This window comes from Pelodiscus sinensis, unplaced genomic scaffold (genome assembly GCF_049634645.1).
Source record: "Pelodiscus sinensis isolate JC-2024 unplaced genomic scaffold, ASM4963464v1 ctg143, whole genome shotgun sequence".
NCBI classification, from domain to species: domain Eukaryota; kingdom Metazoa; phylum Chordata; order Testudines; family Trionychidae; genus Pelodiscus; species Pelodiscus sinensis.
Genome location: NW_027465955.1, coordinates 43273 through 62212, shown reverse-complemented (window position 1 = coordinate 62212; position 18940 = coordinate 43273). Strand labels below are relative to the sequence as shown.

Below are 18940 nucleotides of genomic sequence, written 5' to 3'. Positions count from 1 at the left end.
CCCTCGGCTGCCGGCCAGGGTAGCTCCCGCAGCCTGTGGGGAGAGCCCAGACCAGGGGAGTGGACCCAGCCCAGCCCTGACTCACGGCCGCTCCCCGTCCTCCTGGCCCGCTCGGCTCCTCCACCCAACGCCCTGCCAGCCCAGCGAGGGGCCGGGTGGGAGTGGGGGGACAGGCGGCTGGCACCACACCAGTCTGGCTTTGCTGGACAGTGAGAAGAATCCACAGGGGGAGGGAGCAGGAGGGACCCACGGCTCCTGCCCTTGTAACTAGCAGTGACGACATTTCACACTGGTGACCCCAATTTCGATGGCTACCCCCAGACAGACTCTGAGCCGGCACTGGGGTGCAGAGGGGAGGGAAAACTGAGCAGCAGCAACGGGTGGTGGGGGACACATGCTGCAGACAGCCGGGCTCTGCCAGGTGCGGCCCCTGCCCCCGGTCAACCCCTCAGCCCCGGCCCCACAGAACACCTGGAGTCCCAGGTTCCCCTGCCCCGCCCCCACCAGCACCCCTGGGGCAGACCCCCCAGCTCCCTCTGCCCCACCCTCGCCAGCGCTCTGAGATGTCTCCAATAGGGGCATTGGGCACTTTAGGAATCCTACACACATGTGATCAATCGGTCCGTGTTAGACCCACCCCGTCTGGCTCTGCTGTCCAATGGGATCAGGGAGAGGAATCGACGGGAGGGAGGGAGCAGGATGGACCCGCAGGGCCGGGTGATGTGGCTAGAAGTGACAGTCGTTGTTTTCAAGGCTTGTGACACTTAATCAGCCTGTTCACTGCCAGGGCCGGCCTTCAGCTGATTCAGCCGGTTCGGCCGAATCGGGCCCCACGCCCCTGCACACGGAAGTTGGCTCCCTCGGCTTTGCTCATCTCCCCCCATGTCCTAACCTGCTGTGACGTAGTGTGTGTGTGTGTGGGGGGGGGGGAACTTGCTAACTCACTGGCTGCTGGTTGTAGCACCAGGGAGCAAGACAGGCGATGAGTCACTATGCAAAGAGGGGCTGTCAACCTGTCTGACCAGCTAACCCCCAGGGAGAGGAACAAAGGGAGGTGGATGCTGCCCTGGCTGGGGGTAGGCCTGGAGGAGGGTGAGTTAGTTTCTGTCTGGGAGCATGGAGGAAGCAGCCTCAACAACAGGCTGGGGGGTTTAGAAGCCGAGACCCCCCCCCCAAATCAAGGGGGGGCTGAGGCATCCTAGGCCTGCCCTGTAACCTGATGACATCTGTGCTGTGCTGTATCCTGGAGAGGCAATAAACCACCTCTATTCTACTGGCTGGGGGAGTCTGTTTGTGCCATTTCGGGGGTGCAGGAGACGGGGGACCCCCAACGCGCCGTCACACCTGCCATCTGCTCCTTCTGTGCTTGGTTTTCACCGCCGCCACGGCGCACGTGGTTCACAGAGCGGCCCCGCAGAAGGCAGAAGGTTGGGAGAGGGAGTGCTGGGAGAGTCAGGGGCTTGTACGGAGGGGAAGGGAGAGAGGAAGAGGCTTGTGCAGAGGGGGAGGGAGAAGAAAGGGGCAGGCACCAAGAGGCAGGGTGGGGGTGAGACAAACGGCAGGGGGCCAAGTGCTGACAATGAGGAAAAGGGCAGGAGGGGAGGTGTCAGTGGGAGGGGGACAGGGTGATGTGGGGAGAGGAGGGGGAAGGGCATTGGGTGTTAGAGGGGGAGGTGCTGGGAGAAGGCTTGAAAGAAGGGGTGGGCATGAGGAAGGTGGGGATGGAGCAAGACGTGTGAGGGCACAGAGGGGCAAGTGGGGTACGGGGCAGAGGGTGGTGAGGGGGTGGGCTTCAGGGAAAAAGAGGGCAAAGGGGGCAGGGGCAGTGAGGGAAGGGGGAGGCACCAGGAGGGTGCAGGGCTAAGGGAAGGTGCAGGTACCAGGGGATTCTGGGGTGAAGCAGAAGGGCAGACACCTGCAGAGGAGGGATCAGCACCAGAGGAGAGAGGCAGGGCAGGTGTGTAGAGGGAGGTGTTAGCAGAGGGGATGAGGAGGGGTAGCTCACATGATCAGAGTGGGGCTACTGGAGGGGTGGGCCCAGGGGGGAGAGAAGGGCTGGTGGAGGGGGCAGGTCGCAGGAGGGCTGAGGGCAGTGAGAAGGGCAGGAGTCAGGACAGCAGAGGAGGGTGAGGGGTTGGGGGCTGCAGGCACCAGGGGAGCTGATGGAGCAAGGGGAGGAGACAGGGCAGCAGAGAGAAAAGGGAAAGGTTTATAAAATATTTATTAATAACGTGGTTTGCTGCCCACGGCCAGTTCGTTTGCGCCCCGCGGTGCTGTTTGGGTGTATGTGGGGACCAACACGTGGCCGGCGAGTGGGAGCCAAGACACAAGAAGTCAGTGTGAGGATCCTCTGTTGAGATGTGTTTCAGTGGGTACATTCTTGGACTGTCATTGCTCATGAAAAGTGCTGTCACAGGGGTAGAAATGGGGTAAATGCTGCATTTGATTGATATCAGCAGAACTGACTTAAATGGGGCCTGTGTGTTGTGTAGTTTTGCCTTAATCTCTGTTCTGTAAGTATCAGTGTGGCCCCTGGGGCTTCCAAAGTTGAGTTGCCCTAGCTCATCCCTGACAGGTGTCTGTCTAACCTGCTCTTAAATATCTGCAATTTCAGCCCATTGCTTCTCATCCTAACCTCAGAGGCCAAGCAGAACAATTTTTCCTCCTCCTCCTTGTGATTCTCTTTTAGATACTTGAAAGCTGCTCTCATGTCCCTTTTTGGTCTTCTCTTTTCCAAGGTAAACAAGGCCAATTTCTTCAGCCTTTCTTCAGCCATGAGATGGTAGATTTCAGGATCCTGACCAAAGGAAGGAAAGAGAGTAGTAAAATACACACCTTGGACTTCAAAAAAGCAGATTTTGACTCCCTCCGAGACCTGATGGGCAGAATCCCCTGGGATGTTAACATGAAGGGGAAAGGAGTCCAGGACAGCTGGCAGGATTTTAAAGAAGCCTTACTGAAGGCACAGAAAGAAACCATCCCGACGCGTAGCAAGAGAGGCAAACCTGGTAGGAGACCGGACTGGCTTACAGGGGAAATCCTTGGTGAACTTAAGCACAAAAAGGAAGCTTACAAAGAGTGGAAACTTGGACAAATGACCAGGGAGGAGTTTAAAGGTCTAGCTCGAGAATGCCGGGGGGTTATCAGGAAGGCGAAAGCGCAAAAGGAGTTGCGACTGGCTAAGGATGTGAAGGATACAAGAAAGGTTTCTACAGGCATGTCAACAAGAAGAAGGTGATCAGACAGGGTGTGCAGTCCCTAATGGATGAAGGAGGTAACCTAGTGACTGATGATGTGGGGAAAGCTGAAGTACTCAATGCTTTCTTTGCCTCTGTATTCACGGACAAGGTCGGCTCCTGGACTTCTGTGCTAAGTGACGCAAGACGGGATGAAGCTGGACAGCCCATGGTGGGTAAAGAACAGGTTAGGAACTATTTAGAAAAGCTAAACGTACACATATCCATGGGTCCGGACTTAGTGCATCCGAGGGTAATGAGGGAGTTGGCAAACGTCATTGAGGAGCCTTTGGCCATTATCTTTGAAAAGTCGTGGAGATCGGGAGAAATCCCGGATGATTGGAAAAGGCAAATGTAGTGCCCATCTTCAAAAAAGGGAAGAAGGACGATCCAGGGAACTATAGGCCGGTCAGTCTTACCTCGGTTCCTGGAAAAATTTAGAGGCACTTGAAGAGAGGAAAGTGATTAGGAATAGTCAGCATGGATTCGCAAAGGGCAAGTCGTGCCTGACCAATCTGATTAGCTTCTATGATGGTAACTGGCTCGGTGGACATGGGGAAGTCAGTGGATGTGATAGACCTTGACTTTAGCAAGGCTTTTGATAGGGTCTCCTACAATGTTCTTGCCAGCAAGTTAAGGGAATGTGGATTGGATAAATGGACGGTAAGATGGATAGAAAGATGACACTAAGCTGGGGGGAGAGGTGGATACGCTTGAGGGCAGAGGTAGGGTCCAGAGTGACTTAGACAAATTGGAGGATTGGGCCACAAGAAATCTGAGGAGGTTCAACAAGGACAAGTGCAGAGTCCTGCCCTTGGGACAGAAGAATCCCAAGCATAGTTACAGGCTGGGGACCGAATGGCTAAGTAGGAATTCTGCAGAAAAGGCCCTGGGGGTTACAGTGGGTGAGAAGCTGGAGATGAGTCACCAGGGCGCCCTTGTAGCCAAGAAGGCGAATGGCATATTAGGGGGCATTAAGAGGAGCATTGTCAGCAGATCTAGAGAAGTGACTATTCCCCTTTATTTGGCTCTGGGGAGGCTTCATCTGGAGTATTGTATCCAGTTCTAGGCCCCTCCCCCCCTACAGAAAGGCTGTGGACGCATTGGAGAGGGTCCAGCGGAGGCGACCAAAATGATTAGGGGGCTGGAGCACATGACCTACGAGGAGAGGCTGAGGGATTGGGGCTTGTTCAGTCTGCAGAAGCGAAGAGGGAGGGGGGATTTGAGAGCAGCCTGCACCTCCCTGCAGGGGGGTTCCAAAGAGGCTGGCGAGAGGCTGTTCTCAGTGGTGGCAGGTGGCAGAACAAGGAGCAATGGGCTCAAGTTGTGGAGGGAGAGGCTAGTCCTGTCTAGGGCAGGTGGCTGGACTTGATGACCTTCCAGCTCAGTGGGTCTATGATTCTATGACTGTATCTGCAGGAGAGGGGGCCGTGGCGTAGTGAGGGGGCTGGAGGGGTCAGTTGCCCTTGGGAGTAAAATAATATAAAATGTAGTTAAAAATAGATGTCCCACGTTTTTAAAAGGAATCCCGTATCTCCTGCCTTTTGTCTAGTTTTGTCTCTTTAGGCCCCCAGTTACAAGTTTCAAAAGCACTTGAGTGACTGAAGTCATTTTTGAAAATTGGACTTGGAAATCTCAGCTCAGATTTTCAAAGGTAATTAAGCTCCTAAAGAGACGGTCGCCAACTCGGATCTTCAAAGATATCTATCTGATCTTCGCACACCTTTGAAAACGTGGTCATAAGTGTCCTAATCAGTTCTGAACGGGAGATGTAGGAGCCCAGGCCTAATTCCTTCAGGCTTTTTTTTTTAATGTGAACATTTATCTACACTCATTCCCCTCCTTTCTCTTTCACTATCCAATAAATGCATGGACCAAAATTAGAGGTGCTTTGTGAATACACTGACTTGAGAGTGGAAAGATTCCTATTATCATGTATGATTCCTGGTAACCCATCTCAAATATGAAAAACTAGGTTGATACCTGTTCATATCAGGATTGCTGAATTCAGTTCACCATTTGCAGTATCTCATTAGGATGTTTAGTGGAAAAGATACTGTTTTGTTTCCTCATATGGGACCCGTTCCAAACCCCTAATCATTTTAGTTGCCCTTTTCTGAACCCTTTCCAAGGCCAAAATATCTTTTTGAGGTGATGTTTAGTGGAGACGATACTGTTTTGTTTTGTTTTAATTTATTTATCCTGTGGGCAAAGCTTGAGCTCACACAAATTCCTCCATTGCTTCCATGAGTTTCAGAACTTTTGGTGTTTTTCTAAAGGCCTGGAGTCAATTAATTATGTAGGAATCTCAACTTTCATTTAAAAAAAGTTCTCTCTACTTCTGGGCCTTACAGCTAAGGAGGAAAGCTTTAAAACATGAACCCTAAACACTCAAGAAAGAATAGACCAGTCTCATAACTTTGCGTAGGCGTTCCTTGTGATTTTGGGGCTGGCAATACTGCTCTTTGATTGGTGAATTTAGAGAGGTCTCTCCCTTCAGTTTCCCTTTCCACCTTCCTTTTTTGTCACAGGTCATCAGAGAATCATAGAGACAGTGGAGAGTAGGGTGAGTCCATGACTCTGGTTACTGACTGGCCAGGGTGACTAACTATTATCAGCCAGTGGTCTGAACGAGCCATCTACTGCCATCTGCTAATCAACTGTAGGAAAAGGCTTCAGGAGCAGACCTTATTTATATAGACAGCTTACTTTGCCACAGAGATCAGTAGCCACACTTGCTGTGTCAAGGTGCTCAGTTTGGGCTCTTTTGGGTTGAAATTCACTTAAGACTTGGAGCTGGGAGAATGAAATGTTGTTATCCAGATTGTCTGATTGAAAGACCTGAACTTAACATGACCTGGCTTAGGGTCTCCCATGACTTGGACACTAAGCGGAGGATAGTGAGTCTCATCTAACTGAAAGTCACACAAGACGGAAACAGGTTTTATTTCTGGTGGTGTAGAGTCTCTTTGGGAGTCCTCAATTATATCTGACACTTTACATCCTGCGTTTAAAGGATGAGCTGACTAGAATCGATTGACAGTCCTTGTCTTGTCTCAGTGATCGCTTGAGCAAAAATCATTGATAAAATCTTGTGTAGACTGACCTTGGACTCAACATGCGGGCAGTGTGTTGAAGGGCAGTGCAAGGAGGCAATGGGGCTGCGGTACCATATTACCTAGTGAAATCATTGGTGCTGAAATCACTAAGGTCTGGAATTTAACCCCAGAACTGAGACTTTCTTAACAAAGGCTCCATTTTCGCTATTTAAAAAGTAAATCAATGGAACAGAAAACCGCAACGCTCTCTGGGGACTTTTTAAAAGTCAAACTTTAAACTTTATTGAAAAAATTGGATCGTTTGCATTTGAAAATATTTGATCTACACTTAAGGCAACTGATTTAATTTTGTGTAAAATTTTGCATAATAAAGGATGGCATTTTTTGAAAATGTTCAATTATATAGATCTACATTTTGATCAGATCTACTTGATGTGAGATTTGTGTGTGATTGTGGTTTCTTGGGGGTTTTTTCTCAACAAAACATTTTAGGGGGGGCGGGCTGGGGCCCACCAAAATGGTTCGAATTGGGCCCCGCACTTCCTAAAGCTGGCCCAGTTCACAGCTTAACGCCGGCAAGAAATAAGAATGTGGGTCAGTCTCTCCGGTGTGTTCGAGTTTCCCTTCCCCCTAGAGGAAATCGAACCCCACGGGGGTGGGTTACCCGCAGAGGGACTGGGGTGAGAGTGGGGAGGGGGAGGTGCTGACCCTGAGGCAGCGTGAAGTGCTGTGAAACCAGCCCACCCAGTGCAAAGACATCGCTCCGGCAGGAAAGCCCAGCTGGGGGGAATTGGCAGGAGGGAGGATTCAACCAAACCCACGACGTCGCCCTGGTGAGATCTGCCCTGGCCTGGTCCAAAGCCCGGCTCTGTGACCCGGCAACCCCCGGCCTGTCTCACGTCTGGGGCGCGCCGCACGCAGGCTGGGAGGGAGCTGGGAGAGGCAGGGACGCTTTGCACAATCCCGCCGATTGCGCACGGTGCAGCGAGACCCCGCCAAGCCCGGGGGCAGCCTGGGACTGGGACGTTCTGTCTCTGATCAGGAAAACAAGGCCGCACGCAGCCAGGAAACTGACGCCCAGGCACAGAGTTTGGCAAGATTCTGAGAGGGAGGAGGTCCTCTGAGGACGGGCCGACCCGGCACCTCACCCCACACGGCACCCATTGGTAAGGGACCACGCCTGGCTCTGCCGTACGAAGGGCTCAGGGTCAGAGTCCAAGGACAGACCAACATCCCCATGAGCCCTGGCTGGCCACCTCTTCCCTCCCCACCCTCTGCTGCGCCCGCTATCCCACACAGCCTCTTCCCTCCCCACCCTCTGCTGCGCCCGCTATCCCACACAGCCTCTTCCCCCCCTCTCAGGCTACGTCCGCACTTCAGGCTTCTTTCCAAAGAAGGTTTTCCGGAAGAGATCTTCCAAACACACGTCTTCCGGAAGAGCGTCCCCTCTGCTAACGCGCAGGATGGACCCACAGCTCCTGCCGCTGTAACTAGAGGGGAGGGGCCCTTCACACCGGTGACCCAATCTCGACGGTGGCCCGACTGGCCGGGCGCAGGTGGGAACTGGCAGCGCAGGCCCTGACGCACAGGTGGGCTGCACTGAAACATCGCGGGTGTGGCTCTCTGCCGGGGACATGGGTGGGGGCCTCTCTGCCAGCTCTGAGCAGGTGGCATGGTCGGTACCTGGGGCCAGCTGGCGAGGGGTCCCAGGACCCGCCCTGGGCTCACGACAGGGGAACACCCGCCCTGCAGAGGCCACGTGAATGAAGGGGGCCATGGGCACTTGCCCCACACGGCCGTGTGCCCTGAGAGCCTCTGGGTGACCTCAGCCTGTCCCCATTCCCAGCCCAGCGGGGCCCTGCTCGCCCCATCTCCTGCCCCCAGAGAGACACCAACCCCTCTCTGGGATGCAGAGGGGAGGGGAAACTCAGCGGCAGAGACGGGAGTGCAGGGACACATACCACAGAGAGCTGGGCTCTGCCAGGTGCAGCCCCCACCCCCAGGTGAACCCCTCAGCCCCGGCCCTGCAGAACAACTGGAGACTCAGTTCCCCCTGAGAGCCACCCAAGACTCCCTACCCCATCCCTGCACCCAACCATCACCCCTGGGAGAACCCCCAGCTCCTCCTGCCCCATGCTCCCACCCTCACCAGCACCCCTGGGAGAACCCCCAGCTCCTTCTGCCCCATGCTCCCATCCTCACCAGCACCCCTGGTGTCAGGCTTAGTTTGGGGGCTTGGCCTGGCCTGTCGGTAGCTTGTCTGGCCCTGCCCCTCCTCTCTCGGCCTGGGAAAGGGCCATTTATTCCATGGCACAGAACTCACTAGAACCTGCCCGGACCGGCTGGGTGAGCCCTAGTCACCTCACTCAGGGTACGTCTAGACTGTATCCCTCTGTCGGCAGAAGGATGCAGATTAGGCATCCTGTAAACCTGCTTGCAGGAGGCCTAAGGGATCTGTGGATAAAGGCATTCTTTCTCAGCCAATCCCCCTCTAAACCGCTGCTTTTTGCAGACAAAGTGCTGAGTCAGCATAAACGGTGGCCATTTTTATCCACTTAAGTGAGGGATATTTTAAAAAAGATTTTTTGCTGCAGGATGGCTACCTTTAAATCTGCCATTGTGTGTCCAGGGAGATTGAAGTGTTCACCGACAGGTTTTTGTATGATGTGAGAGTGGGGATGGGAGGTGCTGAACCCGGGGGCATGTGAAGATGGCAGCTCAAAGTGCTGTGAAATCCAGCCCACCGAGTCCGACGGCACAGGAGGGGTGTCATCATCAGGAGTGCTGACCAGTATCCAGTGACTAAGGAGTTAACTCATGTCCCTAGCCCAGGTGTCAGGCAGGCAGTCAATAGCACTGCAGGTAGGAATTTCAAACTGGGAAAAAGAGGGTTTTCTCTCTCTCTCCCTTGTCTGAGATCAGAGCAGTATCTCCCAGGGATCGAGGGAGGCTGGAGACACGTCTCTCTCCACTCACGGACTTCTTGGAACGTGTGAGTAGGGAAAGTTCAGCTTGTCCCTCAGGGTTTGTTGTTTTCCTTGTTTGGGGGATTTGGAAATCATGCCTGAGCTGGATAATTGGTTTTTCTCTTCTGTAACTGGCCCTTCAGCCAGGGACTTTCCCTGAGTGCGGGATAGCAATGGTAGCTCTTTTCATCTAGCCAATTTACTGTGCTTGCAACAGAGCTTTGTTTTGGTAATAAAAGTTTGTTTCTTTTTTCTAATTAGAAATAAGGAGCATCGCTCCTGCAGGAGAGCCCCACCGGGGTGGGAGTTGGAAGGAGGGAGAATTCAACCAAAATCGGAATGTCGGCCTTGTCGGGCCTGCCCTGGCCTTGTCGAAAGCCCCGCTCTGTGACTCTGCAAACCCCCGGCCTGTCTCACGTCTGGGGCGCGTCGCACGCAGGCCAGGGTGGAAGATGGGAGAAGCAGGGACGCTTTGCACTATGATGCCAATTGCGCACGGTACAGCGAGACCCTGCCAGGGCCGGGAGCAGCCTGGGACCTGGACGTTCTGTCTCTGATCAGTAAAACAACATCACACAGAGCCAGGAAACCACCGCCCAGGCGCAGAGTTTGGTAAGATCCTGAGTAGCAGGATGTCCCCCAAGGATGGGCCAACCAGGCACCTCACCCCACACATCACCCGTTGGGAAACCATGTGGAGAAATCCCTGTAATATTATCACTCTCATATCACTTTGGATTAAGATCTTGTCCTTTTAGCTATGTCTTTGCTAAGTATTCTTATAGACTCTCCGGAACGTTTCTCCTTTAACTTTGTAGTAAGAGAAACTTTCCTTTTTATATGTCTAGATCTTGTAAGAAAAAATGTCTTTTGAGCTCTCCCCTTTCCTTGACTGCCCTGTTGAAATGACTGAGGTGTGACTGGAGAATGGAAGGGGAGCACCTCCAGCAGCAGTTGCCAGGGTGGAGAAGGTCTGGGAGCCAGACCCAAGCCAATCTCTGCAAAGTGAGCTCATTAAAAGGAGTGGACAGACAGATGTCTTCAGAGCCAAGCAGCAAGTGCCGGCCCTTGGAAGAACTCTCTCTGAGGGTATGTCTACACTACCCCACTAGTGCGAACTAGCGGGGTAATGTATGCATACCGAACGTGCAAATGAAGCCTGGGATTTGAATTTCCCGGGCTTTATTTGCATAAGTCACTGCTAACAGACAAATTCTGTCCGCCAGGCACCAAAACAAGTACCTCACACAAGAAGCTGCTGCCTTTTATAGGCAGAGCTCTCTCCTGAATGCCTTCTCCCAGAAAGGCCCTGTCACCTCCCTCAGTCACAGCAAACTGCTTGCTACAAGCACTGCCAGGACTCTCCTCCCTATGAGCTCCCTTAAGCAGCAGTCCACCCTTCCCTGGCTCTGCAGCAGCCTTGCCCTGCTGAGCCACAACCAACTCCTCCTGCAATTCCCTTACTCCCTGAGTTATCTCCAGCCCCTCAGGTGGATTCACAGACAATCCCCTCTCAGGCACACAGACAGACCCACAAGAGACAGGGTCAGAGGCACTTTCTCCCCCTTTGCAGCTCTCTAGATGGCTGTAAACGTCCACAACATCATTAGGCTCCAGAGTTAACACACCCTCAATCTCTCCTTGTGTCTGGGCTAAGGGGTCTCCCTGGTCCCACAGAGTCGCGCCCCTCTCTGCCAGCAACACAGCAGCATCAGGCACAATATCAGGGTCACCACTGTCTGGTCTCTGGGGTTCTGGTAAAACACTGACTGACTCTACCTGAGTCACCTCATCCCTCTCCCCAGCAGACACAAACCTTGGGCCACCCCCTTCCTGGGCCTTAGCCATATCCAGACCCAACTCTGGGACAACCACACTGCTCTCAGCCTTCACAGGCTGTGGGGCACCTTCCTCAGACACAGGAAGAAACTCTTCCCCACACATGGACAGACAACCAGAGACAGCTTCTCCCTTGTCCCCACACCCCTGGCTAATCTCAGGCATACAGCTAGCCACTGGGACAGCTTCCTTTACTGCCCCCTTGCTACTTCCACCAGCCAAATTGCCAGCTTGCACCCACTGTGCTTCTTCACACAACTCAGTTTCAGCTTGTGCAGGTTCAATTCCACAAACCTCACCAGCCACCAGCTCCTCAACTAAAACTTCACTCTGGCCAGCCACTCCAGGCTGCCTCAGAAAAACATTTCCCTGACTTCTGGGCTCTTCTTGCCCTGGTTCTGATTCCAGCTTCACCTCTGAGGCATCAGACGGGCCCTCACCCACAGGCTCACATATAGAGACACTTTCCCCTTGGTTACAGGGAGACTGACCAGCTCCAGGAAACTTTCCATACCCACATGCACCCCCTTCCCAAACCTCCCTGTTAGCTACAGGAAACACAAAAGGTTTGCATTCATACATGCTTTGGGATTGGGTTTTCACATCAGCTGGGCAAACTATGTCTGCCATATCATAAGCACACCGCATACCCACAGAGTTATACATTGAACCTTCAGGAGGATACAGTCTCTCTTGTTCTTTTAGTCTCTTAAGCTGGAGGTCAAGTCTAGCATGTTCCTCCTTGGCTAGGGCCATCTTCTTTGCATGCTCTGCCCTTCTCTCTGCATGTTCTGCTTTTCTCATCTCAAGTTCCCGATCCATCTCCTGCTTTCTCTTAGCAATTTCTTCATCTGCCTTCTGCCTTCTTTCAGCAGCTTCCTTGACTCGCTTCTGCTCCTTTTCAACCACATCTCTGGTTAGTAACAGCACTACCAGATCTAGTTTAGAGGCCCTTTTCCTAAAGGCAATGCCTGGCCCCAAGCACAAATCCTTCAGAGCCTCTCTACTTAGGCTCTAATACTGGAGCTGACTCATTTCGGCTGCCCTTTACCCAACCAAACTCTCAGTACCACAAATCAAATTTAGACAGCGTGGGGTCCTGATCCCAAAGCTCAATTGACCAAGATCTGTGGATCCTGCTGACTACGCCACTGTGACGGACCGGGCCGTGTCTGGGCACAGCTGAGGGCGTCCGCTCAGGGCGAATTGCTCAAATCCGGGGCTCCTTACAGCCCCCGACTGGTGACCTCTCCAAACAGGCCACAAACCAGTCCCACAGAGCGCTTCAGCAACCTGCCTGAAGCCTCACGAGCAAAACCCCTCCGACATCCCAGCAATATCCGTGCCCCAGATGGCCCCAGGCCTCATACACAGGTGGGGGGTCCTAGCACCCAATCCCACCTACCCCGAACAAGTTCTGTCCGGTTCCAAGAAACCAGCCACAGATCCCTGGTCAATTTACCCTCTGGACCTTACCCACAAATCACGCTGGGCCAATCCTTTAGAATCTATATCTAAAGGTTTATTATCATAAGAAAGAAAAGCATGAGAGTAAGGTTATTAAAGTACAGTACGTTACATGCACCGAATCTCCCAGTCCTCAATGCAGGCTCTAGCAGAGGTGTTGCGGCTGCTGGTTTAAAAGTTCTTGTTGCACATCCTAGGATCAGGATGGGTTCACAGGTCTTCCGGGCTCATCAATCCCTGCAGTGCTGCCTCTGGGATGAAGTGCTGAGCTGAGAACAAAATGGCATCGACCGCATGGCCTCTTTATACTCCTTCCTGGCCTCTTCTAGTATGTAGCAGGTCACCTGGACAGAGGCCAATCTCTGTGTTCCCTGCTGGCTGCTCTCAGATGACAGCCCCCATTCTTTGGGTGTGTCCTTGGCCCATTGAGAGCCATTGTCCCACAGGGCCTCGGTAATTAGCATGTCCACAGGCTCAGCCCTGCCCAATGCTTAACCACATGCAGGGAAATCTTCAGTGTCCATACAAGTACATGCTAATAATTGCACACACAGACATTATACAAACACATGAACAGCGTATATAGGATTATCCGATAATAAGCTTCTATTCAATACCTCACATGGCCCCTTCTATACCATTTTTGGGGCCAACACCCCCATCTATGGGTGCATCAGTGATCTGGCTGCTCCCCTCAAGATCCAGCAACGTGACACCCCCTCCACCAGCCCTTCTCTCCCCCTGTGCCCACTCCTCCAGTAGCCCCACTCTGATCATGTGAGCTACCCCCCTCATCCCCGCTCCTAACACCTCCCTCTACACACCTGCCCTGCCTCTCTCCTCTGGTGCTGGTCCCTCCCCTGCAGGTGTCTGCCCTTCTGCTTCACCTCCAGGATCCCCTGGTACCTGCACCTTCCCTTAGCCCTGCACCCTCCTGGTGCCTCCCCCTTTCCTCACTGTCCCTGCCCCCTTTGCCCTCTTTTTCCCTGATGCCCACCCCCTCAGCACCCTCTGCCCCGTTCCCCACCTGCCCCTCTGTGCCCTCACACGTCTTGCTCCATCCCCACCTTCCTCATGTCCACCCCTTCTTTCAAGCCTTCTCCCAGCACCTCCCCCTCTAAGCCCCAATGCCCTTCCCCCCTCCTCTCCCCACATCACCCTGTCCCCCTCCCACTGACACCTCCCCTCCTGCCCTTTTCCTCATTGGCTACACTTGGCCCCCTGCCGTTTGTCTCACCCCCACCCTGCCTCTTGGTGCCTGCCCCTTTCTTCTCCCTCCCCCTCTGCACAAGCCTCTTCCTCTCTCCCTCCCCCTCCGTACAAGCCCCTGACTCTCCCACTGCTCTCGCTCTCGCTCCCCTATCTTCTGCGGGGCCGGTCTGCGAGCCGCGTGTGCAGTGGTGACAGTGAAGGGCAGGAACAGCAGGAGCAGCCGGCAGGGTGCGCAGGTCAGGGCTGGGGGGAGCTGAGCAAGGCCGAGGGAGCCAACTTCCGTGTGCAGGAGCGCGGGGCCCGATTCGGCCGAACCGGCTGAATCAGCTGAAGGCCGGCCCTGGCAGTGAACAGGCTGATTAAGTGTCACAAGCCTTGAAAACAACGACTGTCACTTCTAGCCACATCGCCCGGCCCTGCGGGTCCGTCCTGCTCCCTCCCTCCCGTCGATTCCTCTCCCTGATCCCATTGGACAGCAGAACCAGACGGGGTTGATCTAACACTGACCGATTGATCACATGTGTGTAGGATTCCTAAAGTGCCCAGTGCTGGGCAGGGTGGGATGATGGCGCAGAGGGAGCTGGGGGGTCTGCCCCAGGGGTGATGGTGGGGTTGGGGCAGGGGAAGCTGGGTCTCCAGTTGCTCTGTGGGGCCGGGGCTGAGGGGTTGACCGGGGGCAGAGGCCGCACCTGGCAGAGCCCGGCTGTCTGCAGCATGCGCCCCCACCACCCGTTGCTGCTGCTCAGTTTCCCCTCCCCTCTGCACCCCAGTGCCGGCTCGGAGTCTGTCTGGGGGCTGCCGGTTGGGGTGCTGTGGGAATTGGGATCACCAGTGTGAAATGTCGTCACTGCTAGTTACAAGGGCAGGAGCCATGGGTCCCTCCTGCTCCCTCCCCCTGTGGATTCTTCTCACTGTCCAGCAAAGCCAGACTGGTGTGGTGCCAGCCGCCTGTCCCCCCACTCCCACCCGGCCCCTCGCTGGGCTGGCAGGGCGGTGGGTGGAGGAGCCGAGCGGGCCAGGAGGACGGGGAGCGGCCGTGAGTCAGGGCTGGGCTGGGTCCACTCACCTGGTCTGGGCTCTCCCCACAGGCTGCGGGAGCATCACTGGATGGAAGCCGAGGGCCCTGCCTGTGACGCTGGCAGGGGGCCGATGGGCGTCCACCCCCCCCGGCTCTACCGCTGAGTTTCCCCTCCCCTCTTTGCCCCAGTCAGGGGTCGGGGTCTCTCCAGGGGCAGGAGATGGGGGGAGCAGGGCCTCACTTGGCTGGGAATGGGAACACGGGGGGCAGCCCTGCCACCGGCCGAGGGCGCCCAGGGTCTCTCGGGGCACACAGCCGCCTGGCACACGTTCCCCGTCGCCCCCTCCGTTTGCACGGCCCCTGCAGGGGCTGTAGTTCGTGTCACCAGCCCAGGGCGGGTTCGGCGGCCTCGGGCCAGCTGGCACCAGGAACCGTCCATTTCACCTGCTCAGAGCTGGCGAGGGCCCCGCCCCATGGCCCCAGTGGGGAACCGCACCCGCGACGTTTCAGTGCAGCCCACCTGCGTGTCAGGGCCTGTGCTGCCCGTTCCCACCTCTGCCCGGCCGGTCAGGCCGCTGTCGCAATGGGCAGAGCCCAGGCCGTCCTGCTGAGCCGAGAGATTCCTCAGTTTCCCTTCCCACTCCTCTTCCCCCGCACCATGCTGGGCCCTATATAAGTCACTCCGGGCCGGGTGGATGCACCAGGACGAGGTGCAGGTCGGATCCGGCGCCAGCCCAGACACAAGGACTTGGTGAGATGCGAGAGATCCCGTCCACGAGAAGAGAGGCAGCGTGTGCTAGTGGTTAGAGCAGGCAGGGCTGGGCAGAAGGGCGTCTAGGTGCTCTCCGGAGAGGAGGGGTTTGTGCAGCCCCTGGTCCCGCAGCGGCCGGATCCCCAGCGGGTTTGGTGCCATGTGGGGAAAAGTGGAACTCGGTTTCTGGCCCACAGAAGGAGAAAGACGCTCCCCACACAGCCTGGGGGCAGCCTAGTAGATTCAGTGCGCTCCAGCCCCATGGGGGAGAGTGGGGGGGGTGGTACCAGTGCGGGTTCCCCAATGTCAGGGGGAGCTCCAAGGTCTGACGGCTGGACCCAGGCAAGCTTCTTGCTCCTGGGATGGAGGTTCCACAGCCCGGCTCTAGGGGTTTGGGGCAGAGTGTGTGGGGGGGCGGGAGGGAGGCAGGGGCAGGGTTGTACCCGGGAGGGGGCAGGGAGGGGGCAGATCCACCCCGCGCTGTCTCCATCCATCCCTCCTCTCCCCACGGCAGGTGGATCCAGGCGCACGACATGGCCCCGGGGGGACTCCGCCCCGCGCTCCTGCTGCTCCTGGCCCTGCTGCCGCCCGGCCTGGCCTGGCTCTCTGCACCCCGCAGCGCCCAGGACTTCGTGGCCAGGCACGTGGATTTCCCCAGGAGCAGACCCCCCCCCGGCCAGCAGTACTGCGACTACCTCATGGGGCAGGGGCGCTCCCTGCCCGGCTCCCCGAGACGCCCCTTCACCTTCGTCCACGCCGACCCCAGCCAGCTCGCCAGCCTCTGCCGCTGCGGGGACGGGTCCCAGCCCCGGGCCAGGACGTGTGTCAGCAGGAACCGCATCCCCATCACCACCTGCCGCTTGCTCGGCGGCGTCATAAGAGGGGGCATTGGTGGCGGGCTGGGGGGGGGCGCCTTTTGGGGCAGCTTCCAGACCCGCAGGATCCGCGTGGCCTGCCGCGGCGGGGAGCCCGTGGGGGTCCTGGGCACCGTGTAGAGCCGGGCGGGACCGAGGCCGGGAGAGGGTCCCTGCACCCCGCTTAGCTCCCGGGCAGCCTCTGTCCTGCCCCGTCCCGGCCCCCCAGGCAGCTGCTGCCCCTGGGGCCTGCCCCGTCCCTACCCCCGGCATGAGCCCCCCCGGAATATTCTGGGCCCACTTATCCCAGGGGCTGCTGCCCGGCTCTGTGGGGGGTCCCACGCTAGGGCCGGTTTCCAACCCCCGTCGCCAGTGACTCACCCGGCGCCCATCCCCCAACCGGCACCGGGACCCCCAGCCAGAGCCCAGCGCCCACCGAGCGACTGAAATCTCCCGGGAATGTGTCCAGGGGCCTCATGTCAGAGCAACATTCCCATGAGCCCTGCCTGGGCGCCCCTTCCCCTCCCCCCCCCCCGCTGTACCCACTAGCCCGCACAGCCTCCTCCCCTCCCCCTCCTGCGGGCTGAGGGGCTGATCCCGGGGGAAGCTGCAGTTTTGTTGAATTTTCTCGCTGCTCCTGCAATAAAACCCTTCCCTGCGCACGCAGCACGAGGGCGAGTTTGTGCGGGGAGGGTCCTGGGGTTTTGGAGGGAAGGGGGTCAGGACCCACCTTCTGTGACCAGTGGAACTAGGAGCCCCTCTCCCCCCCCTCCCCACGAGACTCATTGGCACCCAGGAGGGCATCTCTGCCACAGGGGTGAGTTTGTGCCTCCCTGTGCCCCCCAGCCTCCCTCACACAGGGGAGAGGTTATAACCCCTCCCCCACCTCCCCTCACACACCCCAGTGCTCCCTGTGCCCCCCAGCCCCCCTCACACAGGGGAGAGGTTATAACCCATCCCCCACCTCCCCTCACACACCCCAGTGCTCCCTGTGCCCCCCAGCCCCCCTCACACAGGGGAGAGGTTATAACCCATCCCCCACCTCCCCTCAGACACCCCAGTGCTCCCTGTGCCCCCCAGCCCCCCTCACACAGGGGAGAGGTTATAACCCATCCCCCACCTCCCCTCACACACCCCAGTTCTCCCTATGCCCCCCAGCCCCCCTTACACAGGGGAGAGGTTATAACCCATCCCCCACCTCCCCTCACACACCCCAGTGCTCCCTGTGCCCCCCAGCCCCCCTTACACAGGGGAGAGGTTATAACCCATCCCCCACCTCCCCTCAGACACCCCAGTGCTCCCTGTGCCCCCCAGCCCCCCTCACACAGGGGAGAGGTTATAACCCATCCCCCACCTCCCCTCAGACACCCCAGTGCTCCCTGTGCCCCCCAGCCTCCTTACACAGGGGAGAGGTTATAACCCATCCCCCCTCCCCTCACATACCCCAGTGCTCCCTGTGCCCCCCAGCCCCCCTCACACAGGGGAGAGGTTATAACCCATCCCCCCCCTCCCCTCAGACACTCCAGTGCTCCCTGTGCCCCCCAGCCTCCTTACACAGGGGAGAGGTTATAACCCATCCCCCCTCCCCTCACATACCCCAGTGCTCCCTGTGCCCCACTGAGGGAAAGCAATTAACCCAGCGCAGAGCAATGCCAAAGCCATTCCTGGAAGCTCTACTATCGTACAACGATTAAACCTCGTTCACTTACACTCCGCCCGTCTGCCGCCCACAGTGCCCGGCGGGATGTCGTGGTCCCTCGGATTCGCAGCCGTTGGGACGCCGGTGTGACGGGCCCCTCACTTCTAGTTACAAGGGCGGGAGCTGTGGGTCCCTCCTGCTCCCTCCCCCCAGTCGATTTTTCTCACTGAGCCCATTGAACGGCAGAGCCAGGCGTGGTCGCTTACCAGCTGGTGCCGTGTGGGGTGAGGTGCCGGGTCGGCCCGTCCTAGGGGGACATCCTGCCACTCGGGGGGATGCCAAACTCTGCCCTTAGGTGGTACTTTCCTGGCTGCGTGCGGCCTTGTTTTCCTGATCAGAGACAGAACGTCCCAGTCCCAGGCTGCCCCCGGGCTTGGCGGGGTCTCGCTGCACCGTGCCCAATCGGCGGGATTGTGCAAAGCGTCCCTGCCTCTCCCAGCTCCCTCCCGGCCTGCGTGCGGCGCGCCCCAGACGTGAGACAGGCCGGGGGTTGCCGGGTCACAGAGCCGGGCTTTGCACGTCTGACCAGGCGACGTTGTGGGTTTGGTTGAATCCTCCCTCCTGCCAATTCCCCCCAGCTGGGCTCTCCTGCCGGAGCGATGTCCCTCAGGGCGGGACCTTCCCCCTCGGACACACCCGGACACTCACCCACTGCCAGAGCACGTCCCAGCGGCCTGGTTCATCCCCACCCACACTGACCCCTCGGACACACCCGGACACTCACCCACTGCCAGAGCACGTCCCAGGGCCTGGTTCATCCCCACCCACACTGACCCCTCGGACACACCCGGACACTCACCCACTGCCAGAGCACGTCCCAGGGCCTGGTTCATCCCCAC

The 18940-nt window shown here is 57.1% G+C and overlaps 1 protein-coding gene across 1 annotated transcript; it reads left to right on the top strand.

Annotated features, from left to right (window-relative positions):
• Positions 1-16081: 16081 nt before the first annotated feature.
• On the top strand, positions 16082-16543 carry LOC142825352 (ribonuclease-like). The gene has a single exon (XM_075917329.1). The coding sequence runs from the start codon at positions 16082-16084 to the stop codon at positions 16541-16543; it is 462 nt and encodes a 153-aa protein (XP_075773444.1).
• Positions 16544-18940: the final 2397 nt, after the last annotated feature.